The sequence below is a fragment of the Tiliqua scincoides genome, chromosome 11, assembly GCF_035046505.1.
Source record: "Tiliqua scincoides isolate rTilSci1 chromosome 11, rTilSci1.hap2, whole genome shotgun sequence".
Lineage (NCBI taxonomy): Eukaryota > Metazoa > Chordata > Lepidosauria > Squamata > Scincidae > Tiliqua > Tiliqua scincoides.
This window is the reverse complement of record NC_089831.1, coordinates 3,968,284-3,992,776: the sequence shown is the minus strand read 5'-3', so window position 1 is coordinate 3,992,776 and position 24,493 is coordinate 3,968,284. Positions and strand designations below refer to the sequence as shown.

The 24,493-nt window shown below is 49.1% G+C and overlaps 2 protein-coding genes across 3 annotated transcripts in view; one reads left to right on the top strand and one right to left on the bottom strand.

The window, feature by feature from the left end:
* Positions 1-2,099: 2,099 nt before the first annotated feature.
* On the top strand, positions 2,100-15,008 carry ANKRD23 (ankyrin repeat domain 23). The gene is made up of 9 exons (XM_066639607.1): positions 2,100-2,126; positions 7,466-7,621; positions 8,692-8,838; positions 9,780-9,866; positions 11,895-11,993; positions 13,153-13,251; positions 13,359-13,457; positions 14,114-14,212; positions 14,907-15,008. The coding sequence occupies exons 1-9, from the start codon at positions 2,100-2,102 to the stop codon at positions 15,006-15,008; spliced, it is 915 nt and encodes a 304-aa protein (XP_066495704.1).
* A 6,610-nt stretch (positions 15,009-21,618) lies between these two features.
* Positions 21,619-24,493, bottom strand: part of CNNM3 (cyclin and CBS domain divalent metal cation transport mediator 3) — a 39,750-nt gene continuing 36,875 nt past the window's right edge. Inside the window, exons 8-9 of one of the 2 annotated variants that reach the window (XR_010794976.1) lie at positions 24,010-24,111; positions 23,075-23,155 (exon numbers count right to left, since the gene is read on the bottom strand). Coding sequence is in view for 1 of the 2 variants with exons in the window: in XM_066639449.1 (XP_066495546.1) it covers positions 23,091-23,155 (65 nt within the window). In the remaining variant the exon portion in view is untranslated. Of the gene's footprint in view, positions 23,156-24,009; positions 24,112-24,493 lie in introns of both variants that reach the window. The other variant, XM_066639449.1, reaches the window with a different exon arrangement.

Genomic DNA, 24,493 nt, shown 5'->3' with positions numbered 1-24,493 from the left:
TGCACCTATTATAAAGATCTTGGTTCCTGTGGGTTTAACGATACCTAGCCTTTCAACCAGTGTGCCCTGGCACATTGGTGTGCTGCAGGAGTTTGGAGCACAGTGGTTGAAAATGGTTGAAAAACTCTTCCTGGTTCTTACATCTCTAATTCTAGAGCAACAGCCTGTAGTAATGAGCCAAGTCAATGGAGGAAGAGGAGCAGACAGTTTGTTACTACTGATAGTTGCCCTAGAAATAGAGCCACAGAACCAGGAAGAGTCTCCCAGAAGTGACAGACATCACATGAGGCAAAGACCACAGAGGTCAGTGTGCCATGAGAAGAAAAATGTTGATAATTGCTACTATAGAACATACTATAGGACCCCCTTGCATTATTTCAAGAGATGGTACAACAGCCCTGTAAGGTTGGCCATATTACTGAGCCCCATCTTTCAGGCACAAAGCAGAGATCAAGAGAGTACTACTTGTACAAGACCATTGAGTGAGCTTGTGGAGGAGGTAAACTTCAGGGAAAAGGGCTAAGATTTGTGTTTTAAAAAAAATATATATATGCTAATTTAAAAACTTGGATTTCATTCCTGCAGTGGCATAGCTGGAGGGGCTGCAAAGCACTAAGTTTTGCAGGGAGTCTCATCATGGTGTGCAATCAGCCCCTTTCCTTCTCCTTTGGAACCAGGTGTTGCCTTTGTTTTGCTCTTGTGGCCTGGAATGGCTCTGAAGGGGAGGGGGCGTGGCCACTTGCATGCTGCAGTGAGGCTTCCTACAAAACTTAGTGCTTTCCACCCCCTTTAATTATGCCACTGCATTCCTGAATTATTCACTGAATCCTAATCTGAAACTGAGTTATGAATGCCAAAGGAAAAATATAGCAGTAGAGTAGGAAAATGAGCTCTGGCTGGCTGTATAATGGCCAACAGGTCAAAAATAACTATCTTAGATAATAACTATCAGTAGCTGTAAGCAGGAGCACCTCATAAAATCTATATTGCTTTGTGTCTCCTGGTTCACAGATGAAACGCTTAACCTCCTTTCTCATATATTTGCAATTTTGGCAACGATGTGGTGAGGTGGATTGGTTGTTATTATCCTCAAATGAAAATGACAGGTTGAAGCTAGTGAGTGAGTGAGCTGTGATTGCTGATGATGCCATGGCTCCAAAATGAAACCATGTCTGCAGCTGGTGAGGCCAGGCAAGATTTAAGTTTGAGGGTTTCTTTCTGCCTTGGCTCCCCTGATCTGCAAATATACAAGAGTGCTTGGTCTGCCGTACATAGCTTCACACAGTGGGTGCCACCTCAAAAAGGCCCTGCAGATGGAATATTGGAGGAGGCGCAAGGAGGCATTGGCAGGGCACAAGCGACAGGGAGACTCCACATACGAAGCACACCAAACTGTGCTAAAAATGTGACAGACACACAAAGTGCCTTTGGTTGTTCTCTTGGGGGTGTTTTAAGACAGCCAGAAATGATGTTGAGTGATTAGAAGTGGCAGCTTGACTTGCCTAGGGTTGCATTAATGTGCAACCCTGAGAGCTTGTTCTCCCTTGATGAATGAAAAGTAAGATTCCTGAGCTTCTGGATGTGCTTCTAGATAACAAGGAGGAGAATTCTGAAATCTGTTCCTGCTCAGAGGTTACAAGTGTTTATTTTTAATCACAATCAGCTGTGAAAAACTGATTGTAAAAGTAAAAGGTGTTGGATGGAGGCCATCAATGACGGTTAATGCTCAGCTTTGCTGGTTCAAAGAGGCTGCAGTGGATTCTCTTGGAGGACGGAAAAAGGCCCTTGGAAAGGAACCTTTGAGCCTTCCCCTGCCAAGCCTGACTAATTACACAAGTTCCCCCAGCCAGTGGGTCTGGGAATCCCATTGCTGGCTTTCTTTTGCTGCCACGCTCTGGAAACCTTTAAACGATGAAGTTATTTTAGCTGGTGTTACAAGCCACCTGAATTATCCAGCAGGCTAGTGGGACAGGGGTGTGTGTGTGTGTGTGTTTGAACCAAAGCCCAAATCCACCCTCCCCAAGGCCAGAATAAAAAGGGCTGCCCAAGGCCAGCCAAGGTTGAGTGAGCACTGAGGCTCTGGAATCGGGGTGGGGACCATGGAGATTTTCAGCATTCAGCAGTTGGTAAGAGGATGGAGTGGGGAGAGGTGGCAGGCTCTGGGAACTGGCTCAGAGTCTGCAGCAAAGATGGATGGGGAGGCTGTTTTTGTGGTTGGTGGGCTTGAGATTCTCAGATGTGGATAATATGGGGGGTGGGTCTACCCCCCAGGTGTAATGGGGGTGCCAGGTCCAAGGATGAAGAGATGTTGGGAAGGCTTGGGGGACAAGATTCTCTGTTCAGCTGGAAGACCTGCTCCCCATGTGCCAATTTTAAGGCAAAATTCCAAAGCAAGCCATGTCCTGAGAGCATTTGTCATGGGGTTTTTTTTCTGTTATCCTTTAGCGATGTTACTACTAATATAGCTACTAATGTAGCTCCGTGGTTGTCTGAATTCATCCTCAGATTGAGCTGACATTTCCAGGCCCACACCCCCTTCTCCTCCCCCCCCCCAGAACCCCTTAAGGCTCTGAAAGGTCTGTGGAGGCTAAGGGTGCTTCGCGGTGGGATGTCTGGTCCCGGTTTGTTCACTGATTTCCTAGCAGAAGGCTCTCTTGCACACCACTCTTCCGTTTGCCCCTATATTCAATGATCAGCACAGCACTTATTGACATGTATCGACTTGTGTTAATGCAACTGTTCAGGTGTAGTTTTGAGAGCCGTGTGCCAAGAACATCAAACTACAAGAGTAGCAGGAAGGATCAATTTGCCATGTCTTCGTGGATTTGCACCAGAATCTCTTGCAATCCTACATGTGAGAACTCAACAAGAGGCTGGTTCTATCCAGAACACATCTAGAAATACCCTACGTGCTCGTTCTCTTCTCAGTTGGAGGGCACATTGAGTCACTCCTGATGTGACTCCCTCCCTGATGTGACACAGCCTGGGGCAGTGACTGCCATTGTCCTCCCCCAGAAAAGCACCTGCTGTCTCTGTGCACCCCACTGTTCTTCCTTGCCGAAGGTGGTGGCTTCTCTAGATATTATTTTCAACACATTTGTTCCCTGTCTACAGAAGAGGATTGGTGGGATTTGGGGCTGTAGGCAATGTCCCATTAACTGGCTTTATTCCTGCAGTCTTGACCATGTCTCAAATGTGCCTGTGCTCTGCGTGATGGGGAGAGCCACAAAAGTATCACCAGTGCAAGAATAATTCCTAGGAAAGGCCTAGTGTGTAGTGACCCTCCTTGCTGCAGTGCAGGTACAGCCCTAGGATGACGCTGCAAGGCAGATGAGTTTGGAGCTGTTTTCGTGGCAAACGGGTGCGTTGGCCTACTGGCCAACAAACAGAGTGGTGCAAATCCACAAAGACTTGGAGTTTGCATATCCATACCTTGATGGAAACTAAAATTGCGGCCATACATATTCCTTGCTAAAAACAATCACTCCAACAAGCAATGAGATCCAGGCAATCCAAACTCTGTGCTGAGAAAAGCTGAATTCTGTACTTTGTATAGTTTATGTGTGTCTGAATAACAGCTCTTATTTTACACAATATATGCTGCAGCCTGTGTTATTTGGCATAATTCTGCGTTAGCAAACCACAGGCCGGGATACTATACTGATTCGTTTAGGAACCCTGTTCCACCACCCCTCCCCTAATTTCTGCAATTTCAGCAGGCATTCTGCTTTCAGCCACATCTGTGCAGTCATAGGGACTAGAAACCTGCTTTTACAAAATGAAAATCAGATACTCAGGAAGCTGAACCCTTCATCTCATCTCATCTCATATTATATGCCTTTTCTGCACTCCTGTAGAATTGTGATGATAAACAACTCTAATATCAACTTGAATGTCAGCCCTAAATGGGTCAAGATTTGACTGTGTATGTGGACAGGGCCAGCTTACTCATGAAACCAACAGAGGCAGTTGGGAAACCAACAGAGGCATCTCAGGTGGGAGATCATGAAGGGTGGGTGTCCACCTGTTTGATCCACCTACTTTTGCTGTTCCTGCTGCTCCCTGAATTCACAAAGGAAGAGGGGAATAGAGCAGAAGAGGAATTGTGGGAGAGAGGTGACTGCATGTGCAAAAAGCATTTAGGTCCATAAGCTGAATATGAGCCAGCAGTGTGATGTGGCAGCAAAAAAGCATCAGTGCAATACTGGACTCCATTTTCAGTGATTCTTGAGGGCAGGACTAGAACCTATAAATTGGAAATTTCAAGGAAGTAGATTTAGGTTAGACATGAGGAAGCATGCTGTAAGAGCTATCTGGTACTGGAAGAGTCTTCCTTTTCTTCAAACCTTCCTTTGAGGTTTTCAAGCAGAGGCTGGATGGACACCTGTCAGGGATGTTGATGCCTCACTGAACAGGGGGTTGGACTAGATGAGCTCTGAGGTTACTTCGAACTCTAATATTCCATAGGAAGACTGAGCATTTGCTGAGCCCCAAAACTGATCAAGATGCCCCTTCTTTGCATGGAGCATCTTGGAAGGAAAGAGCCAACATGAGAAAATATCTGTTTCTATGACCTGATTCTTCCAGGTCGAGGAACCTCAAAGCAGTGTCACTTCTGCTTTGGGTAGACTCCACAGCTCCATGGTTGCCTTATGGCTGAGTAGCCCAAGATACTGGGTTATCGAAACACCCTTGAATACCTTATTTGTGCAGGCATCCATTGCTACCATTGCAGGCTTTGACCTCCAGAAATAAGTCTGTCCAAAGCACCTGTGCCCCAGCTTTGTGTGATGCTGAGGGCATCTTCTGTTGGTGGCAACATCAAGCTCAAATCCTGCCTGTCTCCCAGCACAGGTTAGCCTAAGAAGGAAGGAAACTGGTTCTCTATATCATGGTGACCTAAACTGTCCAGGGAGACCAGGCCATGCCTTTCATGCTTCACCTGGGACAACAGCGATACCAAGATGCTCTTGTGTTACTCCAGTGACCGTACATTCAGAGGTGGCTCAGCAGGAGACAGACAGCCAGGTGGCAGGTTTTGAGGTATCGTGCCAGGGCGGCCATTTTGACTGTCTTGCTCAGCTCTCAAGCTATTTCAGACTGGCGACTGGCAAGATATGACTGGCTCAAAACCAGCAGGAGATGAAGGCACCAGTTTTAAGTCCAATCAGAGACAAAGGCTGCAATCCTAACCACACTTTCCTGAGAGTAAGCGCCATTGAAAAAAATAGGACTTACTTTTGAGTAGACCTGGTTAGGCTTGTGCCCAAAGGTTCTGAAGCATACCCATTTGAGATGCATTAGGGAGAGGAAGAGATGAGTCAGGTTAGACCTGCTCAAATAGGTATAAAACACCTGCTTCAAATGCCTGCTATGTCAGCTATTGGTGTTTATTATTTTTATAGCTCTGTCCATGTTCATGGCGCTGGACAGAGAGGAGATGACAGCTCCCTTTGCCAAAGGTTTTGCAATCTGAACTAAGATACCAGCTGAGGAAGGAAAGGGGAGTAGGGAGAGGGATAAGCTGGGGAAGAATATGCGATTAGTTCATGTACACATATTTAAGTGTGGATCTTATTGTAGACCAGTGATTTTCAACTGGTGTGCCGCAGCACCTTGGTGTTCCATGGAAGGTCCACAGGGATGCCACAGGAATTCAGAGTAAAGCGGTTGAAAGTCACTGAAAAACTCTTCCGAGTTTTGAGGTTCTGTGTCTGTAGTAATGACAGAGAGCCCATGGAGGAAGAGGGACAGGCAACTGGTTACAGGCAGTCAGTTGCCCTAAAAACAGAGTCGCAGAACCCGGAAGAGTCTCCTGGAAACCATCATGAGAGGTAAAGAGCATAGAGGTCAGTGTGCCATTTGAAGAAAAACATTGAAAATCACTGTTGTAGATCATCAGAAAAAATTGATGAATACGAATAAAACAGTAGGGAGTATGAAGGGCAGAACATGTCAAAGGCAGCTGGCAATCTGATACATAGCAAGACACCTTGCGCTGGTGATGGATTTTAACTGCTCTTAATAGGAACTGAGCTATGAGCCATTCAGAAATTACCTTATGCAAGCCCTGCAGAAGGAATGGAAAGTGTGCAAGTGAAGGGGAGTTCATTTCATTGAAGTGCGCACCGGAGAGTTTCCCATTGGGTCATGTGTCCCTTTGCTCTTTGGGGCACTTTGGTCATTTAGATCTTCTGGCTTGGGTGCATAAGTGTCTCTGGCCTTGTTGACAACACTGCTACAGGGCTTGCTAAAGGGGACCAGAGGGATGCCATCCGCTTGACACAATGTTTATTCCTTGGCTGGGGCAACACCCACAGCACACAAATAGAGGCTGCCTCATCAGGGCCAGGAATCCCAATGAGCAGAAGTGAGGCATGTCTGGAATGCAAGTCAGTTGGATCCAGGCACCTGGCCCTGTTTTCCCTCTGCTGGGAGGGGAGTGGAAGGAGGGCAGATCAGCAGTTTGTGGAGGGGAACGAGACACTCTTTGCCCGGGAGTGACTGAGCCCAGGGAGGGAACTTAAGGGCAGAGCAGGATGGAATCAGACAGTCTCAAAAGCTGCAGCCACCAACTCTGGTGTGAAAGATTCCAGGCTGTCTTGGGATTTGGAATTCCCACTGAATCAAGGTGCTAATGATTTGTCCACCTGTATGGTTCAGAGAAGGTGGCAGCCAAAATAAGAATAAACAATGTAGCACAGAAGAAAAAAATTATACTTACTAGCAAGCTTTTGTAAAATGTAAGCTTCGTCATGTCTGTTTGTCACTCCCGGCACCCAGGATGGTGTTCAGGAGTTGGACTTAAGACCTGGAAGATCCAGGTTCAAAATTCTTATTCATCCACAAAACTTCCAGGGTGACCGTCCAGGCCAGTCACTTTCTCTCAGCCACACCTACCTCACAGGGTTGTTGTGAGGACAAAAGCGGGGGGGCCATGTACATCGCTCTGAGCTCCTTGGAGGAAAGTGAACAATAAAATAATAAATCTCTTATAAAAAGAATCCCCAAGTCTTTTGCAGTTAGTCCTTGATGGCAATTCTTCTTTCCCACGCAACAGGCCAAAATACATGATTTCATAAATCTGCTTAATCTATCTGCTTTTTCAAATCCATTTCTCAATCATGGGTGAATTCCTGCCTTCATGATGGGTTTTGTTCTGTTTTCGATGTTAGATTTCATTGTTTTAATTCATTTTGTTATTGTAAGCCACAGTAAGTGGCTTATTTTAATGGGGGGAGATAGTAGGAATTGTTTTATTGAATGAAAGCTCGACTGAATTTCTCCAGAATTCAGATCTTGAAAACCTTGCAGAAGGATTGATCACCTTCAAACGGCACATGCTAAGACACAGAATACTGCCAAGGAAGTCTCCAGATCTGACTTCCAGCTCTGGTTTCTCATTATTTGCTCCCTGGTGATCAAGCCAAGACCCTCACATTCCCTACCTTCTCCTCCCCCCCAGGTAAGTGATGAGCGACATGAAGGGAAAGTGCAAGGTTTTGGGATGCTGGCGAGAGGCACAGCCAGGGAGCCCGAGAGCTGGAGATCGAGCCCGGCTGGTTTGTGGGAAGCCGTCAGCAAGGAGAAGCAGAAGGCAGAAGACGAGAAGAAGAAAAAGGTGAGCAGGAAGGAGCACACCTGCATCTTGTGCAGAACCCTGGGTGCATGTTTCCTGTATGGCCAGAAGGGGGCGAGAAAGGAGAGGAAGATTCTTGGCTGTCTGGAACAATCTGTTTTATTAACAGAATTGCTGTTATGTGCATCCGAGTTGCAAAGTGAAGCTTGCACTCTTAGGATCTCTGAGTAGTGAAGGAGAACTAATCCAGGTTCCTTGGTCCTGAACACCCTCTGTGGCAGGATTAGATTGAAGTCAGTCGGTTCCAGCACTGTTTGCAAGAATGCCAGCAAGCCTGAGCAGATGGACCAATTGGCCAGGAGTCCTCTAGTGGACTGTGGTCTATCTCCTGTCTATTGCCAGGGAAGAGAAGGGGTAGTGCCACCGAAGAGCTAGCTACAACCAGCTCATGATATAGTTGCTGCTTATAAACTTACCCCAGCATAAGTTAACCCTGCATAGAGACCAGGTAAGGGAATGGATATGAGCTCTATAAAAGGTAGTAATGCACCAGCTTCTGCTCCACCTCATTCCTAGCTTGAAAAGGAGGGGGAGGGAGCAGAAGTGTGGAGAGGAGAGTGGTGGCCTAGCTAAGTGTCTCTAATGCCACCTCCACACTTCCTCTTCTTTTCCATCCTCCTCTATTTCAGTCCAGCAAATGGGAGGGGGGTGGAGGAGGAGAAGCAGTGGAGGCAACCCCCTTAGTCAGCCTCCTGGATGGGCCGACCTCAACCTACCCCCATAGGATACAACCCACTAGGATGTAATTCTGCACAAACTTCATTGAAAAGTATGGGAAAGCCCTGCACAGGCAAACCTCCTGGTGAACTGTTCTCTGGTTGAGGTTGTCATTTTTATGATCTTGTTTCTCATGACTCGTTAGCCACTTTGTGGTGCTTGGCAAGGGAAGGGAGGCATAGAAGTGCATGCCAAGAAGTATGAAGGAGATTTGGGATTTTGAGCCTTGGACACCAGAATGCCTCGGATCTGCCTGCCGTGACCTGTGAGTGCGCCTGTCAACCTGTGGGAAGCCAGCTATCTTTTTGCTATAATTTTGCCTTCCTTCTCGGCAGCTTGAGACTCTCAACAACTCCAAACTGAAGCTTGAGAGCTTGCAGGACTTGGAGGCCATCATTAAGCTTCGCAAGAATAAAAAGAGATTGAAGAAGGTGGTCCGCCCCAAGAAACAAGAGCCGGAAGCCATAGTGAGTGGCCCAGCCGCTACATAGCTGGGCCATGTAGCCCTTATGTGTGATTTGCAGCCTGTTTGGGATGGAGTTGATGCATTCCCCCCCCCCCCAAATCAGGCAACCAGCTTAGGGTTGCTGTTGGTTGCTGTTGGTTGCTGTTGCCTTGGCTGGCACCTTAGCTTAATGAGAAAACCCAATTTTGTCACTGTGACCCATATCTGGCTACTGCAACATGTCAGCCATGGGGCTACCCTTGAAGATTGTTTGGAACATTTTGGCTAGTCCAGACTACAGCAGGCAGGAGATTAACTTGGACTTGTACCCAGACTGTACCCAGTGCTTAGCTTACTCTGTAAGCACTTGTACCCAGTGCTTACAGAGCTACTTATAGGCTCCCGGTTTGTCCTTGGGCAAAATTTAAATTGGACAGGGTGTTTTAACTCAGTGGTACAGTCCCTGTTTTGCATGTACAAAATCCCAGGTTCAAACTTTGGCAGCTTCTTCAGGTAGGGCTGCAAAACAGAGCTGCAGGCAGTCAGGGTTTGACAGTGTTGAGGAAGGTGGACCAGGGTCAGACTCAGTATACAGCAGCTTCCTAAATTGCTGGTTTTGCCCTTGAAATCTTTGCTTGGAAAACAAGATGTGATAGAGCTCTTCAAATACCTGAAAGGCTGTCATTTGGAACACATTTGATCTCGAGAGTAGAATTCGATCAAATGGGTATAAACGGCAAGAGCAGAGACTGGACAGGCACCTGCTGGAGAGGTTCTAGAATGATTTCCTACTACAGGCAGGAGGTTGGGCTAGATGACCTCATAAGTACTTTCCTGTTGGACATCAGGAAGAAATTCTTGAGAGTCAGGGTGGTTCAGCAGTGGAACACTTTGCTGAGGGAGGTATCCTGGGCACTCCTCTGTGGTTAGATTTACTCCCCTCCTTCACCTCTTTAGACAGAATCTGTGGACTCGGAGCAGTTCCTTCAAGCTGTGCTGGACAACCGGGTCCGTGTGGTTGACAAGTATCTGGCAGACGGAGGGAACCCCAATGCTCACGACCAGGTAATGGGTGTTAAGGAAGGCGGGACACTGCACCGAAAAGAGACCACCTCAGTTGAGTCCATATTAGCATGATGCTGTTCTGGGATAGGGAGTAGAGTAAATGAGGGGAAGGGAGAGTGATCCAGACCGAATAAGGAAATTTGATCACTGGGTCAGGGGATTCTCCAATTCTTGTTTGTTCTGCCTACCAACTTCACTCCAAGTTGTTTTCCCCACTCATCTTTCCTCCAAGGGGTACCAATGTTGGAAGTAAGCCTGGCAGTGGAGGTGGGTGGGTATAGGGAGTATGGGTAAGAACTGGTGGGTGAAAGGGTTAAGCACCCCCTCTATCCTAAACAGTTTTTGCCTCCCACCTCCGTGCCATTACCGTGGCAAACATTATTTTTGGGAACCTGTATTTGCCAATTGCACTCTAAGAAAACCCCTAAGAAGCTGGGTCTTTCCCGGTTATGACTGAAGCCTGAGAGAAGCCTGAGACTGAAGCCATAACACATTGCTGCCGCCGCCGCCCCCCAATCCAGTGCACTTTCCACTCCCTGGATTTGAAAAGGAAGAGAGGAATGGAGTAGAAAAGAAAGTGTGGAGGAGAGAAGTAGGCTAGAGCAGGGGTGTCAAACTCATTTCATACGGAGGGCCGAATGGCATTCATGATGCCTGCTGAGGGCCGGAAGTGATGTCATTAGGCAGGAAGTGATGTCATTAAACAACTCATAACCAAAAATAAGCACTTTTTCTCACTTAGCACTTTTTCTCACATGTAGTTTTCTCATTAACTACAAATGACAGAAGAGAAAACATGCAAATCTTTATCATATTTCAAGATATGGGAGAGCCCAATTTTTTGAGCCCAATACTGCTCAGCAGCTGAGAACCTGAGGGCCGGATAAAAAGCTTCAGCGGGCTGCATCCGGGCCCCCGGGCCTTATGTTTGACACCCCTGCCTTAGGGCATGACTCTCACAGGGGCGCTGCAGGATGTCCCCAGGATCCCTCCAACCTGTTTCCCCAGGTGCTATCATCTTGGATCTCCCAAGATTTCATGAGATCTGACAGTGCCCAGTGGAGCCGGAACAAAGAGACTTCGTGGGTGTCGTGACCCAGATAGGTTTGGGAACCACTGCCCTAGACTGTGTGGATTCTACATGAATAGCTCAAGTGTACCACTACATACCACATTCAGAGCGCGATACCATAGTCTTTCGAGACTGAAGGTTGCCAACTACTACCACTAAATAAGTAGTCCCTCCAGGTTTAGAGGCAGAAGAGCTCTGAATATCAATTGCTGGAGGACAAATCACAGGGGAGGGCTGTTTTCTTTAGTGACAGGACCACTGCATCCTGGACAACTTTGTTCTGTCCAATGCACCCCTGATATTGTACATTTGCATCCCTTTTCTTGTGTCCCAGGCATCTGTGTCCCAATATACGTACATATTAGATGTACTTTTTTATTTTTTAAACACAAAGGTAGAGTTAGAGTTAGGGTTGGGATAAGAGGCTTAGGATGGGGTTTGTTGCCAAATTATAGTTTGTTGTTGCCCAGTTGTACTGGAGTGCAAATGACTGGGATGCACCCCCTCCCACACCAGACACGAATGTACAGGGATGCCAATTACCGGGACCCATCTGACCAGGATACAATCATCCAGGATGTAAATTCCCCAGTGCCATTTTCCTCATCAGGGTGAGTTTTCTGGAGGCTGGGCAGTGCCAGAAATAGTGAGGTGGATAAGAACATAAGAAGGCCCTGCTGGATCAGGCCAGAGGTCCATTTGTCCAGCTTCCTGTATCTCACAGTGCCCCCCCCCCCGGCCTTGTGTTTGACAACCCTGGGCTAGAGAATCTTAGAAAAGCAAGTGTGGAAGAGAGAGGAAATTGGTGGTCTGGAGCGTCTCCAACTGTCTCAGCCTCACAGATGGACTCACTGGGGCTTGACGGGCTCTCGGTGTGACCCGTCTGACCACCTCAAGGGATAGAGGGAGAAGCAGGCAGCCCAAATCAATCCCCTTCCTGTGTTTTCCTGCTGCAGTTCAGATGTACAGCCCTGCATCGGGCCTGCTTGCTGGGCCATGCAGAGATTGTGGACAAGCTGCTGGAAGCTGGGGCCAAACTGGAGCCGCAAGACATGGTGAGCTTTGCCCTGCCTGTCACCAAAGCGTCCCAGCTCAAAAGGCTGTCCTTGGCCCAGCATAATGCATGAGCTACATGATAATTTCCAACTAATTTTCTTTGGCACCAGAATATTTCCCAGAGGCAGTGGTATAGCCAGAGGTGGTGCAAAGCACAAAGTTTTGCAGGGAGCCCCACCACAGTGTGCAAGTGGCCCCTGCCCTTTGGAGTCATTCCGGGTGGGGGAGCAAAACAGAGCTGAATACCACAGAAGACCCAGAGAAGAGGCAAAGTGAGACTCCCTGCAAAACGTAGTGCTTTGCACCACCTCTGCCCTGCCACTGCCTAGAGGTCCTCTCTGACAGAAACAAATATTTTCTCTGATAGCTAAGCGATTTGTGGTTTATACTAGTTACTTTTGCTATTTGTAATGAAAGATATTTGTGTTCTCTCTTACATATTTATAAGGGGGGAAAAGATCTTTAAAAGTAGTGCTGTGCTGGAGAGAGAGGCTGTAGTGTAGGACCTGACTCTGTGCCAGGAGTGGGGAGAAGTTGGATCAGGATGGAGGATGCAGGTTCCTGGGCAACTTGCAATACATAGGCAAGGCATTTTCTCTCTTAAGCATTTCACAATAACAAGCAGTGCTATAGATGGACAACAGAATTTGCATTGTGTGAACGGCTTTTACTAGGCCTCAGTGTTTCTCACCTCTAAAATGGGAGGATTGATTGGCTGCATTTGACCAGGTCTTCATGTAGTTCCGCTGGCCATTTGTTTTCTTGGGTTTCCTGGGCTATGGGTTTCCTACATAACTAAGATGTAGATTTATTAATTAAAAAGGAAAAAAAACTTGACTTCCTTTCATCCATGGATCCCAAAACAGACTAAAAAATAAGCCATCCTCCTCTGCAGAGGTGGCTGTAACAACTGGGCACTGCTGTACCCTCCAGGGGTGTAGAGCAGCTCAGAGCTCCATTGCTGTTGGTTCGTTCTCAGTGACTCCAACACTGGGAGGGGACACAGCATGACAAAGCATCTCCCCTTAGGCAGATGGTCCTGCTGCCCCCCCACATGCTGGCCCCTCCTTAAGGCCACTGAATAAATGGTCCTTTCCGCCTGGAGGCTGGTGCAGTGGCAGAAAAAATAACTGGGGTCTTGCTTTGCTTTTCACCCAGCTGGATGCAACCCCCATGCTCTGGGCCTGCCGTGGGGGGCACCTGGAGATCCTCAAGCGCCTGATCAGCAGGGGAGCCAAGATCTCCACACGGGACAAGGTGAGGGGGTGTCCCTGTGGGCTGAGGCCATCTTCCTTGTGCATCCTGTCCTGTGAGTGTCTTCGCATGATTTGCTTTCTAAGGGGAGGCTTCTCTTTCCCTGGCAGCTGTGGAGCACCCCACTGCATGTGGCTGTCCGGACGGGGCACAGTGACTGCGCCGAGCACCTCATTGCCTGTGGGGCAAACATCAATGCACAAGACAAGGTGAGTATGTGCAAGGAAGGGACTGTCTTCTCCTGAGGACTGCCTCTGTGTGGCTCAGGGGATCCTGATGCAGCTGAAGAACAGGGCCAGGCAAGATCTTCCAGCGCCCCTCTGGTGGGCCGAACACTGCCCTCTCCTTGCAGACCAGACACGCCCTCCTCCTGCTCCCAGGAGGGAAAGGAAGTATGGAGAAGAGTAGTGGGCTAGAGTGTCTTCACGTTTCCACTTCTGCTCTCCTCCCCTCCTCCTTTTTGAATCCAGAGAGTAGGATTCAAAAAGCTGTGCCAAGTCAAGACATACGTTTGAAAGGTGGGCACCTGTGCCATGCCACTGACTTAGGCAACTGCTTCAGTTGATGTCATGGATGGGCCAATCCTGCTGGACAAAGGGCCACAGCTGGTTTGAGCTAGGCTACCTCTTTCCATATAGCCCAGGTGCCAGGTTTGGTCTTAGTTCTCCAGGGTTTCAGACAGGGGTCTTCTTTTGCCCCAATAATCATTTTAACTAGAGAGGGCAGGGACTGAACATGCACCAAGCAGTTTTGTTGCTGGGCAATGGCCCTGCCTCATTTCCCATGATCAAACTGGGCCTGGCGCAGAGGATTTGCCGAAGTCTCACCCCATTCATTCACCTGGGTCCCTCCTTCTCCCTGGCAGGAGGGGGACACGCCTATTCATGATGCAGTCCGGCTGGGGCGCTTCAAGGCCGTGAAGACACTGCTGATGTATGGCGCAAACCTCGGAATCCAGAATGAGGTGAGCTGTGAGCTGGAGCGAGGAAGGCTGGCTGTCTGCTTCCTTTTTCAGGAAGCGTGGCTAGCAGGGATGTTCTTTGGGCCCTGCACACAGAGCTGTCCTGCAGGTGGTGATGCCACTCACAGAGAACACTGTGCTTTCTGCACCAATCTACAGTCCAATGCTCACCCGGGTGCTAAACCTGCACCTGGCCAGCACCACTTCAAACTGTTGGGGGGGAGGGCCTCCTGCAATGGATTTCTCTTCCATGTAAAGACTCCCTGTACACAGAAAGCTAGCAGGGAGAAAGTTAAATTATAACTCTTTTCTCAAACGTCATCTAACTTTCTTCGTGCATGAAGCTCTATGTGCATGCATGGGAAGCTTACATTCATGCTGTCACATGCTTTGTGACAGCCCTACACTGTGGAGAGAGGCTGGCACTGAACTGCACAGCTTGCACGATTTAGCACAAGTTGAAATAAATACCTAGTGGAGGAGCCCGGGCAGGGCTCACTACCTTTCAGCTGCAGACCAGTGCCAGTGCAAAAAGGAGAATCCTTCCCTTCACAGATCAGGTTCTCAGACCCAAACATAGAGTGTGGGGCAGGAATGGGGTGAAGGCTTCACCAGGCTTCTTTCCGCTTCTCACCTCCCAATGTGCCCAAAGAGAGAGGCTGAGCTGTTGCTAATCACATTGCATTTGTTTTGCTAGGCGGCAGTGACCCCAGTGGATCTGGTGAAGGACTGGCAGACAGGCATCCGGGAGACACTGCAAGCGTGTGCAGACCGCCAGCAAGCCCCAACCAGGAATTGACAAGAGTGGAGGTGTTTGGGTGGTGGGGTGTTGCCCCCCATGCTATTCCACCCCCTCCACCTGTTGGTGACCAATTCGCCCTTCTTGCCTTTGACCATTTCTTGTGCCGAGTGGGCAGATCTACTCTGCCTTTGTGACCTGAGTGTCAGCGGGCTGAACTTGTCTGCGTTCTCGGGCAGAGATAGGGGGAGAAAGAGACCCTTGGCAACCTCTCTCTCACAGGTCTGGAGGGAGAGGTCCCAGTGCTTAGAAATGGGTCAGGAGAACAGTGCCTGGCACCTCCCACCCTTCCTAGCACTACCAGCTGTATGATGCTGGATCTTCTCCCTTGTGGCACTCCTCAGAGTAGATGATTCCACCTTGGGAAGCTGAGGCACGAAAGAGATGTCTTTGTAGCTCTGTGGCTCTGGTGGAAAGTGACTTTCCTTGTCTCTAGTCAAGAGAAGATCTTGTTGTGTCTGTCCAGCCATTGAGGAGGACAGGAGAGAAAGTGATGGTCTTATCACTGGATCAGGTCCACTGCTGGATCAGGTCCAAAGGTCCACTGAGTCGTGCATTGGCCAACCAGATGCTTTTGAGAAGCCCCAAAGCAGGACCTGAAGGCAATAGCTCTTCAGCAACCGCAAGGCTGCTTTGACATGGAGGTTCTAGGCATCTACTGGGCCACTCTGAGATACAAGAAGCTGGACTACATGGGCTTTTGGCCTGATCCAGCAGGGCTCTTCTTATGTTCCATTGACCTCTCGAGGTTAATGGCCATCACTAGATTGATCCTCTCCACTGAATACATTTAATCGTCTTTTTGAAATCTGTCTAAGCCAATGGCCATCCCAACTGTGTCTTAGGGCACTGAATGCCATAGACCAGGGGTTCCCAAACTCCTGGGCAATTCATTGCCTCCATGATAGGTCACAGGCCTGCTGAGACCAGGACATTGCAAGGTAAAATGGCAGATGACCCACAAGTCACTTCTGTGTCACGGATCCATGTGACAGAAGTGGGTTGTCCGCCATTTTACCTTGCAGCATCCAAGCCTCAGTTGGCCTGTGACCCACCAAATATCAGGTCACAACCCACAGTTTGGGAACTGCTGGCACAGGCTACTTTGGCTGTGGTGTTAGGAAGGTAAGTGGCAACTGCGAGAACTGCCAAAAGCAGTTCAAGTTGGGACAAACTGCTTTAATGAGGCAGATATTACTGTTTTTCGAAAGGTTGGACAGGCACTCAGCAGGGATCCCTTGGGTGCCAGCTAGCAGAACAGGCTGGCCTCTGAGCCCTTGCAACTCGATTGTGCAGAGACAGTGGCGACACTAGTGTTTGCGTCACCCGGTGCGGGATGCCAGCGCATCGCCACCATGCAGTGGGTGGGGCAACACCCCAGGTGGTAGGCGTGGTGATGTACCATCACTCTGACCCCACTGGTTTTTTGGCTGTACCATTTGATAGAACAAAGATAGAACACATTCTGCATGAAATTACCCATTGGTTGATATACAACATGATGGTATTATTCTTCCAAATTATGATTTTAGTGATTTTGGTCACTAGTGGAGTCACACTCCCCCCCCCCCCCAGGGTGTCAACTTACTAACACCTTATTGCAGCAGTTCTCAAACTTTTAGCACTGGGACCCACTTTTTAGAATGACAATCTGTCCAAGACAGAGGTGAACATCTGTCTTGATGTGAACATCTGTGAACATCTCAGAAGTGATGTCATGGTGGAAGTGACATCATCAGGCAAATTAAAATAAGTATAAATAATTAAAGTAAAACAAATAATTAAATAAGCAGAAGCCAGCCCTGGTCCACCAAGTAAATTTCCTCTGTAGCATGCCTGCAATAACACCCCCCCTCCAAAACCAGTAAGGTTTTCAGCCCTACCCAGTGCTCAGTTCAATTTAAGAACTACTGTCTAAACCAGATCACTGTCAGGATCCACCTGACTTTGCAAGTCTCAAAGATGTTCACCTTTTCAGCTGAAGCCTCTGTTTTGATCCTTTTTAGTGAGGGTGGGCTGCATTCTGGAGCACTTGTTTAGCTCCAGGTGCATAGGATCAGGACCATTCTGGTAGCCTTGCACTCTTCTTCACCTGATTTTCCACACCAGCCAAGGCACGTTTACTTACTTGTGAGTAAACGCGACCATAGGGCGTTTCGCTTTCCATAGGGCTCAATACATTCACCTGCTTGGAGGGAGGGACTTTCTTCTCAGGTGTTTTTGGGGGCTGCATTCATTGGATCAGGACCATTCTGGAGTCTTTGGATTCCTGTCAGCCTGCCCTGTCCAACAGACTAAGGCAAGTTTGCCTACTCACAAGTAAACTTGTGATATGGCTCACTTTCACTTTCCATAGGGATCCGTGCATTTTTTGTTCTCCAGTTTTTTGGCCATAATTTTTGATAGAAAGGAAATATTTCACTTTAGTTTTTTTGCATTGCATTCCGCCCGAAATTCCACATCCAATGGTATATAATATGATGGGGTTAACCTAACCACCGCGTTTTTAGCGAATCACCCCCCCCGTGCACGTCACCCAGTGAGGTCCGCACCCCCCCACACACACACCCCTAGCGACGCCACTGCGCAGAGAATGTGGCTCTGACCTGCTGGAGGAAACAGCAGCGGTTCTCTGTTTACACCTTCCATGCCTCCCCAAGGCCTTGATGGCGTCTTCTCCTACTCTTTTGAGGAGGGGCTTCCTGGTACAGCCTCCCCTTGTTCAGTGGTTGAAGGCTGGAAGATGTTCCAAGCAGAGAAGGAAGCTGTGTGATGCTCAGGCCACAGAGATGTGCGATCGCCTACGGAGTCTGCTTTCTTGAGTGTAGAACCAGGGTCATCTCTCTGGTGCCTTAACTTCCCTCGGTGTGAGGCACAACATCCAGTGGGGTATCTAGAGTTTGGCAGATATGATCCTGGGCACGTTTTGAAGGGGGACACACCTTAGCAGAAGGAACAGGGTGTCAGATCACAAAACTGCAACCTCATCTTTCAGCGACTTAGTGATCTGGCTGTCCCCCATTCCTTCTGCTCAGTGGTTCCCCCCTTCAAGGAGCAACCCTTCATCAGGCACCCCTTCAAGGGGGAGCCTCCACAGGAGAAGGAATGGGGATGGCAGCAGCCAGAACACGAAGCAGCTGCCACCAGCACCACCTCCTCTTCTGGGAGAACCCAGAGGTGACATCACTGCCCCAGGCACCAGGGCCTCTAGATCCACCACTGACGATTTCAGCATGCCTGTCCCAGCCAGGATACCCAAGTGGCCTTTTCTCTTGAGGAGGCCCTGCCCTGAGGCCTACCACTCAGTGCCACGCCTTTGTCCTCAGCCCTGCTGGCACCCAGCAGCCAATTCCTCTGTGCCATTCCCAGCCACTGCTGGGGCACCACATGGGTCTCTTGGTCTCTCATTCCTCTTGTGCTGGAGCAACCGAATCTTGGCGCTGCTGGTCAGGCCAAGATCCCCCAACCAGCACTATTCTCAATGAATGTATTTCTTTGATGCCAAACAGGCCCAGGTTCTGTTGGTGGCGCCACCTTTGCACACTCCCTCTTGCGCAACAGGGGCGTGCCACTGGCCCTCGCACTGTTGTGCTACCTAATCTTTTCCATTTCTGGAGCATGCAGAGCAGCTCTCGACACTGTCCACTAACTACTCCCCCAGTGGACCTGGGTTTTGCATACTGTAAACTTTCTTCACCTAGTAATGAATTTTCCAGGAAAACAGAACAAAGGAACCCCAGAACCAGGATGGGCAGTGCCCTCAGTGTCTGCCGACCACAGCAGTGGCCTGCCTTGACCCTTCTGTCTGGTACGTGGGTCATCCTGGATGCTGGAGACTGAATTCAGAAAACCTTGTGCCCCTCCCACTCTGCAGACAAGCTGCAGTTTGGGTTGGAGGAATTTACTTGAATCCTTGCAAAGTGATGCAAGATCTTGCCTCTCCTCTTCAAGTTGACCTTGAATGGAAATGTGTCACAAACAAGCGTTCTTTGTTTCTACCTTTTTTTACCCAAATGACCAACACATTCAAGCAGTCCTGGGGAGCCAGTCGGGTGGCTCAAGACTTCCTAGAAGGCTCTCAAGCCTTAGGATGTATTCTCAGACATTGCCACACGACTGTGCCTCCCCCCATCAAAAGCTGCTTTAAAAGCAGCCCACCAGGATCTCTGTCCTGTGATCCAGTTCAGGGCCATTTCCTGATGGAGGCCCAACTGGACAAAATGGGGTCTTGCAAAAGGACATCTGAATCAGGGACTAAAGGATGCTGGTTGCAGGCTGCTAAAAAAATCTGTTATGCATGCATTGGTTTTGGTGATGCTGATGTGATGCAGTTCTTTGTTGTAAATAATAAACTGAAGCCCCCTTTGTCTCACACTGTGCAGGCCTCTCCCAGTGCCCCATCTCCTCCATGTGTCCTTTTCTAGCTCTAGCCCACCACTCTCTTCTCTTCCTCTTCCAGCTCTAGCCCATCACTCTGCTCTCCTCCGTGCTTTGTCTTCTGCTCTGTTCACTCTTTTTGAATCCAGGTAGGGGGAAGAGGAGGAGCAGTGGGGTGGGTGGGGGTCAAGCAGCAGGCACCCACCACCAATCCACTGCCTGAGGTGCTAGCCTTGCAGGCAGGGGAGCCCTGAGTAAAATTCTGCTCCAGAGGTCACTGTTGTCTCCTGGTGTCATGACTCCAAGGCTACATACATACATACATACATACATACATACATACATACATACATACATACATACATGTTACACACAGCCCCTCTGAAAATATATATATTTTCAGGTTCTGAGTCAGCTGAAACCTGAGGTCCAGCTTAGGCATGGAGCAAAATGAGGTGGTAGAAGCCTTTGGGAGTAGATCAGGGGGTTCCCAAGTATGCATCACGTTGCCTTAGGGCAGGGGTGCCCAAACCCCTGCCCTAAGTCCTCAGGGACTCTCAATCTGGCCCTCCAGGAGTCCCAGTCTCCAATGAGCCTCTGGCTCTCCAGAGACTTGCTGGAGTCCGCGCTGGCCCGACACGACTACTCTCAGCGCAAGGACCAACTGTTTGACCTCTCATGTGAACTGTGGGCCAAGGGCTCTCTCCGCCTCTTGCTGTTTCACGTCTGTGAAGCAGCAGCGGCAGCAAAGGAAAGGCTGGCCTTGCTTTGCACAAGGTCTTTTATAGGCCTTGAGCTATAGCGAGACCTTCATTCATTCATATAAGTTCCATCTCTATTATATTCATTTATGTAAATTTATTCAAATTTTAAATGTAAATTAATTCTTCCCCCCCCCCCCCGGTCCAGTCCCCAACACAGTGTCAGAGAGATGATGTGGCCCTCTTGCCAAAGAGTTTGGAGCCCCTGCCTTAGGGCACCACCGTACATTCACAGGGGAGCCAAGGATGTCCCCAGTCACCCCTCCTCCCTGTATTCCCCTGTGTGTAAAATCCAAGATGGTGGTGCCCAAATCTAATGAGATTTGGGTGCTGCTATCTTGGATCTTGTGAGATTTTATGAGATACATGAGGGTGACACTCAAATCTCACAAGACTCAGGTGCCAGTCTTGGATCTCACAAAACTTGGACACCAACGTCTTGGATCTCACGACATTTGGGAGCCACCATCTTGGATCTTGTGAGATTTTGCTACATTCAAGATGGTGGCACCTGACTCAGCTGGGAAGAAGAGACTGCAGGGGCACTGTGACCCAGGTAAGTTTGGGAGCCACTGGAGTAGACTTCAAGCTGCCATTTCTGAAGGTCCCCTCAAGTAAAAAGTCTGCAAATATTTAAAAACCTCTAACACACAGGAGAATTAAAGTATAGCTTGTTCCTTGCTGTGCTAGTTTTCTACTTATAAGCTTTAGAAAAATGTAGGGAAGTATTCAGAAAGTAATTCCATGTGTACCACAGACAGACCTGTAGTTGCAAGCGGTACAGTCACCATTACTGCTTCAAGACTCAGTCTCCTCATTCTGTTATACATACAGACCAGATGTGACTTCATCAAAAATACCTGTTCATAGCTCAGAAGGTCAATAGATGCAGCTCAGCAGATTGAAGGGGCAGATGTTGCCACCTGGAGGGTGGAGGGAAAGATACAGTGCACAAAACCAACCTGAGCATCCCTTTCTCTTTGGCTTGGACAGGGGCAACAAAAAAGGTGGAGGAGAGTTGAGCTTTGAGCTTGCATGGGGAACACACCCACACCCACTGATTCAACTGATACACAGATACATGAGCACAGATACATGATGATGAGGTGATTTGCATGCAGGTGTGAACCAGGAGTTAGGAGCTGACCTACATATAGGACTCCAGCCATCACTTGAATCCTACTGACCAAAACTCAGACTTGGAGAATGGAAGAAAGATCCTCTCCCCACCCACCCATCCCCTCCCCAGTCCTCTGTTTGCCAGGAGCCAAGCGGTGGACCTAGCGCTGCAGATAAAATCAATTAATAGTCACTGGCTTGGCCAAGAAACAGCCCTGTGCTCCTCCCCAGAGCAGTGTGCAATAAGAGGCACAAGGGGAGAGAGAAGACAGGGACTCCACTTCCCAGAAGCCCACCTCCTTATCGAAAGAGCCACCACTACCCTAGAGATCAATAACATCTACATAGGCATATAAGGTTAAGACTATTTCATTTGAAGGTACAGTCCTTGCAAAAAGACTACAACACAGAGGCAGGTTACAAATAATTTACCTGAAATTATACATTGCTGTTGGTTGTGACGAGAGCGGGGGGTGGAGAGAGAAACCTATTTTTTCTCTCCCCCTTTCCTCCTTGCTTCTCCATCTTTTAGTTCCTTAAAAAATACAGGAACAGGGGAGATGTGTGTGTGTATGTGTGTGGAAATACTGTTAGTAGCAACTAGAAAACAAGAGCATCTCTCTGCCAACACTGGAGTGGAGAGCAGCCCTTCTGTGAGGGCAAACTGAGCCTTGTCTACAGCACCTGTAGCCTGGGCCTGCACCAGGCGGCGAGGGCTGGAGGAGAAGTGAGCATGGGCAGCCGTGGGGGAGGAGAGTCCACCGAGATGTTTCCTGGTGCTTCCCACAGGCAAATGCCCACCAACCACTGCCGATCCTTCATGTACTGGCGAGGATGAAAAAGCAGAGCTGATGCACAGTCTGTAGACCAGTGGAGCAAGTGCCATGTTGCCCCCCTCCCCCAACAGCTTGCATAAGAAGGCAGGAGAGAGTTGGAGATGACGACAACTAAATTTCAAAATTCAGCTGACGGCTACTGTGGGAGAGCTGTGGCCTGTGGTGGTGGTGGCCTGCTTGCCTGTACGATCACAACTGAAACAAGGCCACATTTGTGGTTGTTTTAAGCACAGCTGGGGAGAAAGAAAAATCAGAAGGAACTGACCAGATGGGCAGGTAGCCCTGGTCAGAGAAGAGGGGTGGGTGGTACAGCTGACAGGTGGAACCCCAAGACGCAGAAGACTTGTGTTGCAAGCCTGAACTTTGGCACAATTTGGACTGGGATTGGGGAAATGGGCAGAGCCACCCCTAGCACCAGCACAGGCAAGATCAGAGCAGTTTTTTTTGGGGGGGGGGGATCTCAGAGATGACCTGCCCAAGAGAGCCCAGTGTGGGTTCAGCAGACACTGCAGAGCCAGGGAGGGTGCTGAAAGGCTCAAGAGCCGACCCCCGGGGTGGCCATTGTGAGCCTGGCTTGGCAGCTGACAAACTGCAGGGACAGGCACGCCGGGGGTGGCAAAAGAGGGTGCACAGGCAAAGGAATCAAAAGTGGCAGAAGCTCCTGCCACAGCCCTGAAGCATGTGAGTCTGTGCAGGCAGGGGCCGGTTCCTGCCTGCCCCTAAGGGAGCCTTGGAGACCCCCTTGCTGTGCTTTGCTGTTTTCTCTAGTCGAGTCCTGCTCCAAGAACAGCCTGTGCACAGCCAGGGCCAAGCACCAGAAGCAGCTGGAGTCACATGACCCCCTTTCAGCTGCTCAAATCATCCAGTTTCCTCACTGTTTGGGGAGTCTCTGGGGTACAGGAGACAAACTAGAGTTCCGTCTGAAGCACTGAAGCCAAGAGTCTTGCTAGAGAGTCAGGTGGCATGGATCGCTGCCCCACCCCGCCAGCTCAGACTCCTGTGCTGCAGGTCAGGCTCTCCTCTTCCAGTAGGTTCAGCTTGCTTTTGCTCTTTCCTGGAGGGGGGAGAAAGAGTTCATTTAGAACCTACTGCTGGGCTCTCCTGCTAGTTTGGCAGCTAAGGACTGAGCCCCAAGTGGGACTGGGTATACGCTACACCAATGATTTTCAACAAGTGGGCCATGGCATGCTGGTGTGCCACGAAAGGTCCACAGTTATGCCACGAGACTTTGGAGGACAGCAGTTGTGCAGAGCCACAGAACCTGGAAGAGTCTCCCGGAAGCCAGAAGTGACATAATAAGAGGTGAAGACCATACAGAAGACCATAGAGATCAGCGTGCCATGAGAACACTGAAAATTGCTGCTCTACACCATGAACAAAAAAAATCATCCTGAAGCCAAGTGAAGGAAGCACCAAGCCTGTAAGCTGCATAACAAGCATGCAGGCTGAGGTAGTGTTGCCTAGTGGCCGAGAGCAGGAAGCCTCTGGTTCAAATCTTAGCCACAAGCACACTGGGTGGTGGGTTGGCAAAAGAACAGGTAACAGAGAAGTCTGCCCTCTAGTGGCTGAAAAAGGGACTGCATTGTGGTTGGCAACTAGAATTCTGTTCTCTAGTAGCTGAGACTGGGATTGCAATGGGGCTGGCAACAGGCAACATGTCCCATGCACACGACTGGAGGTTGATCACGTGGGGTTTTCCCTGGGAATTGGCTGCCCCCCCCCAGCACATTACTGATCCCATGAAGATGACCCAAGCACAAGTGACTCCTCTATGCCTGGGTAATTTAAAATGTTCTTCCTGCTCCCAGTTTCCAAGCAGCTGGGAGAACATCACTCAAGGCTCCTGTCAAGGAGAAGAGGAATGTGGGTTAAAACAAAAACAACAAAAAGCTGATTGGATATATTTACCTTGCAATTTTCAAAATAAACCCCACTCCAGACCATGGCAGAGAGGCCTGTATTAAATGCAGTTCTCAATTGTGCCAAAGAAAGAGAGATTTAGCGGGAAGGCTGAAAGGAGGAAAGAAGATCAAGGAGAGACAACTGTGAAAGGACGGCAGAGAGAAAAGAAAGCAAATGAAAAGGCTGAGGAGGTAGCCAACTTCACAGGAGGAGGAACCCCCACCACACTTGGAGTGCCCCTGCCACACTGACCTGTCTCGCCTGCTGCCACAACAGCACAATGGATGCTCCACTGGACCAACAGGGCTATTATCTGATCCCCTTTTCAAGACAAAAAACATAAGAAAAGCCCTGCTGGATGAGGCCAAAGGCCCCTCCCTCCCTCTTCCTGTTTCGCACAATGGCCCACCAGATGCCTCAAGGAGTACATAAGGCAACAACATACCTGTACCCTGTTGCCACTCCCTTGCACCTGGAGGTGTTGCTACTC

Excerpts from the sequence above, each read along its gene's own strand:
- ANKRD23 (XM_066639607.1), top strand. The coding sequence starts at position 2,100 with ATGGAGATTTTCAGCATTCAGCAGTTG. Across the intron at positions 8,839-9,779 it reads CCATAGTGAGTGGCCCAGCC|CAGTTCCTTCAAGCTGTGCT; the intron begins GCTACATAGCTG and ends GTGGACTCGGAG. Across the intron at positions 14,213-14,906 it reads ACCTCGGAATCCAGAATGAG|GCGGCAGTGACCCCAGTGGA; the intron begins GTGAGCTGTGAG and ends TTGTTTTGCTAG.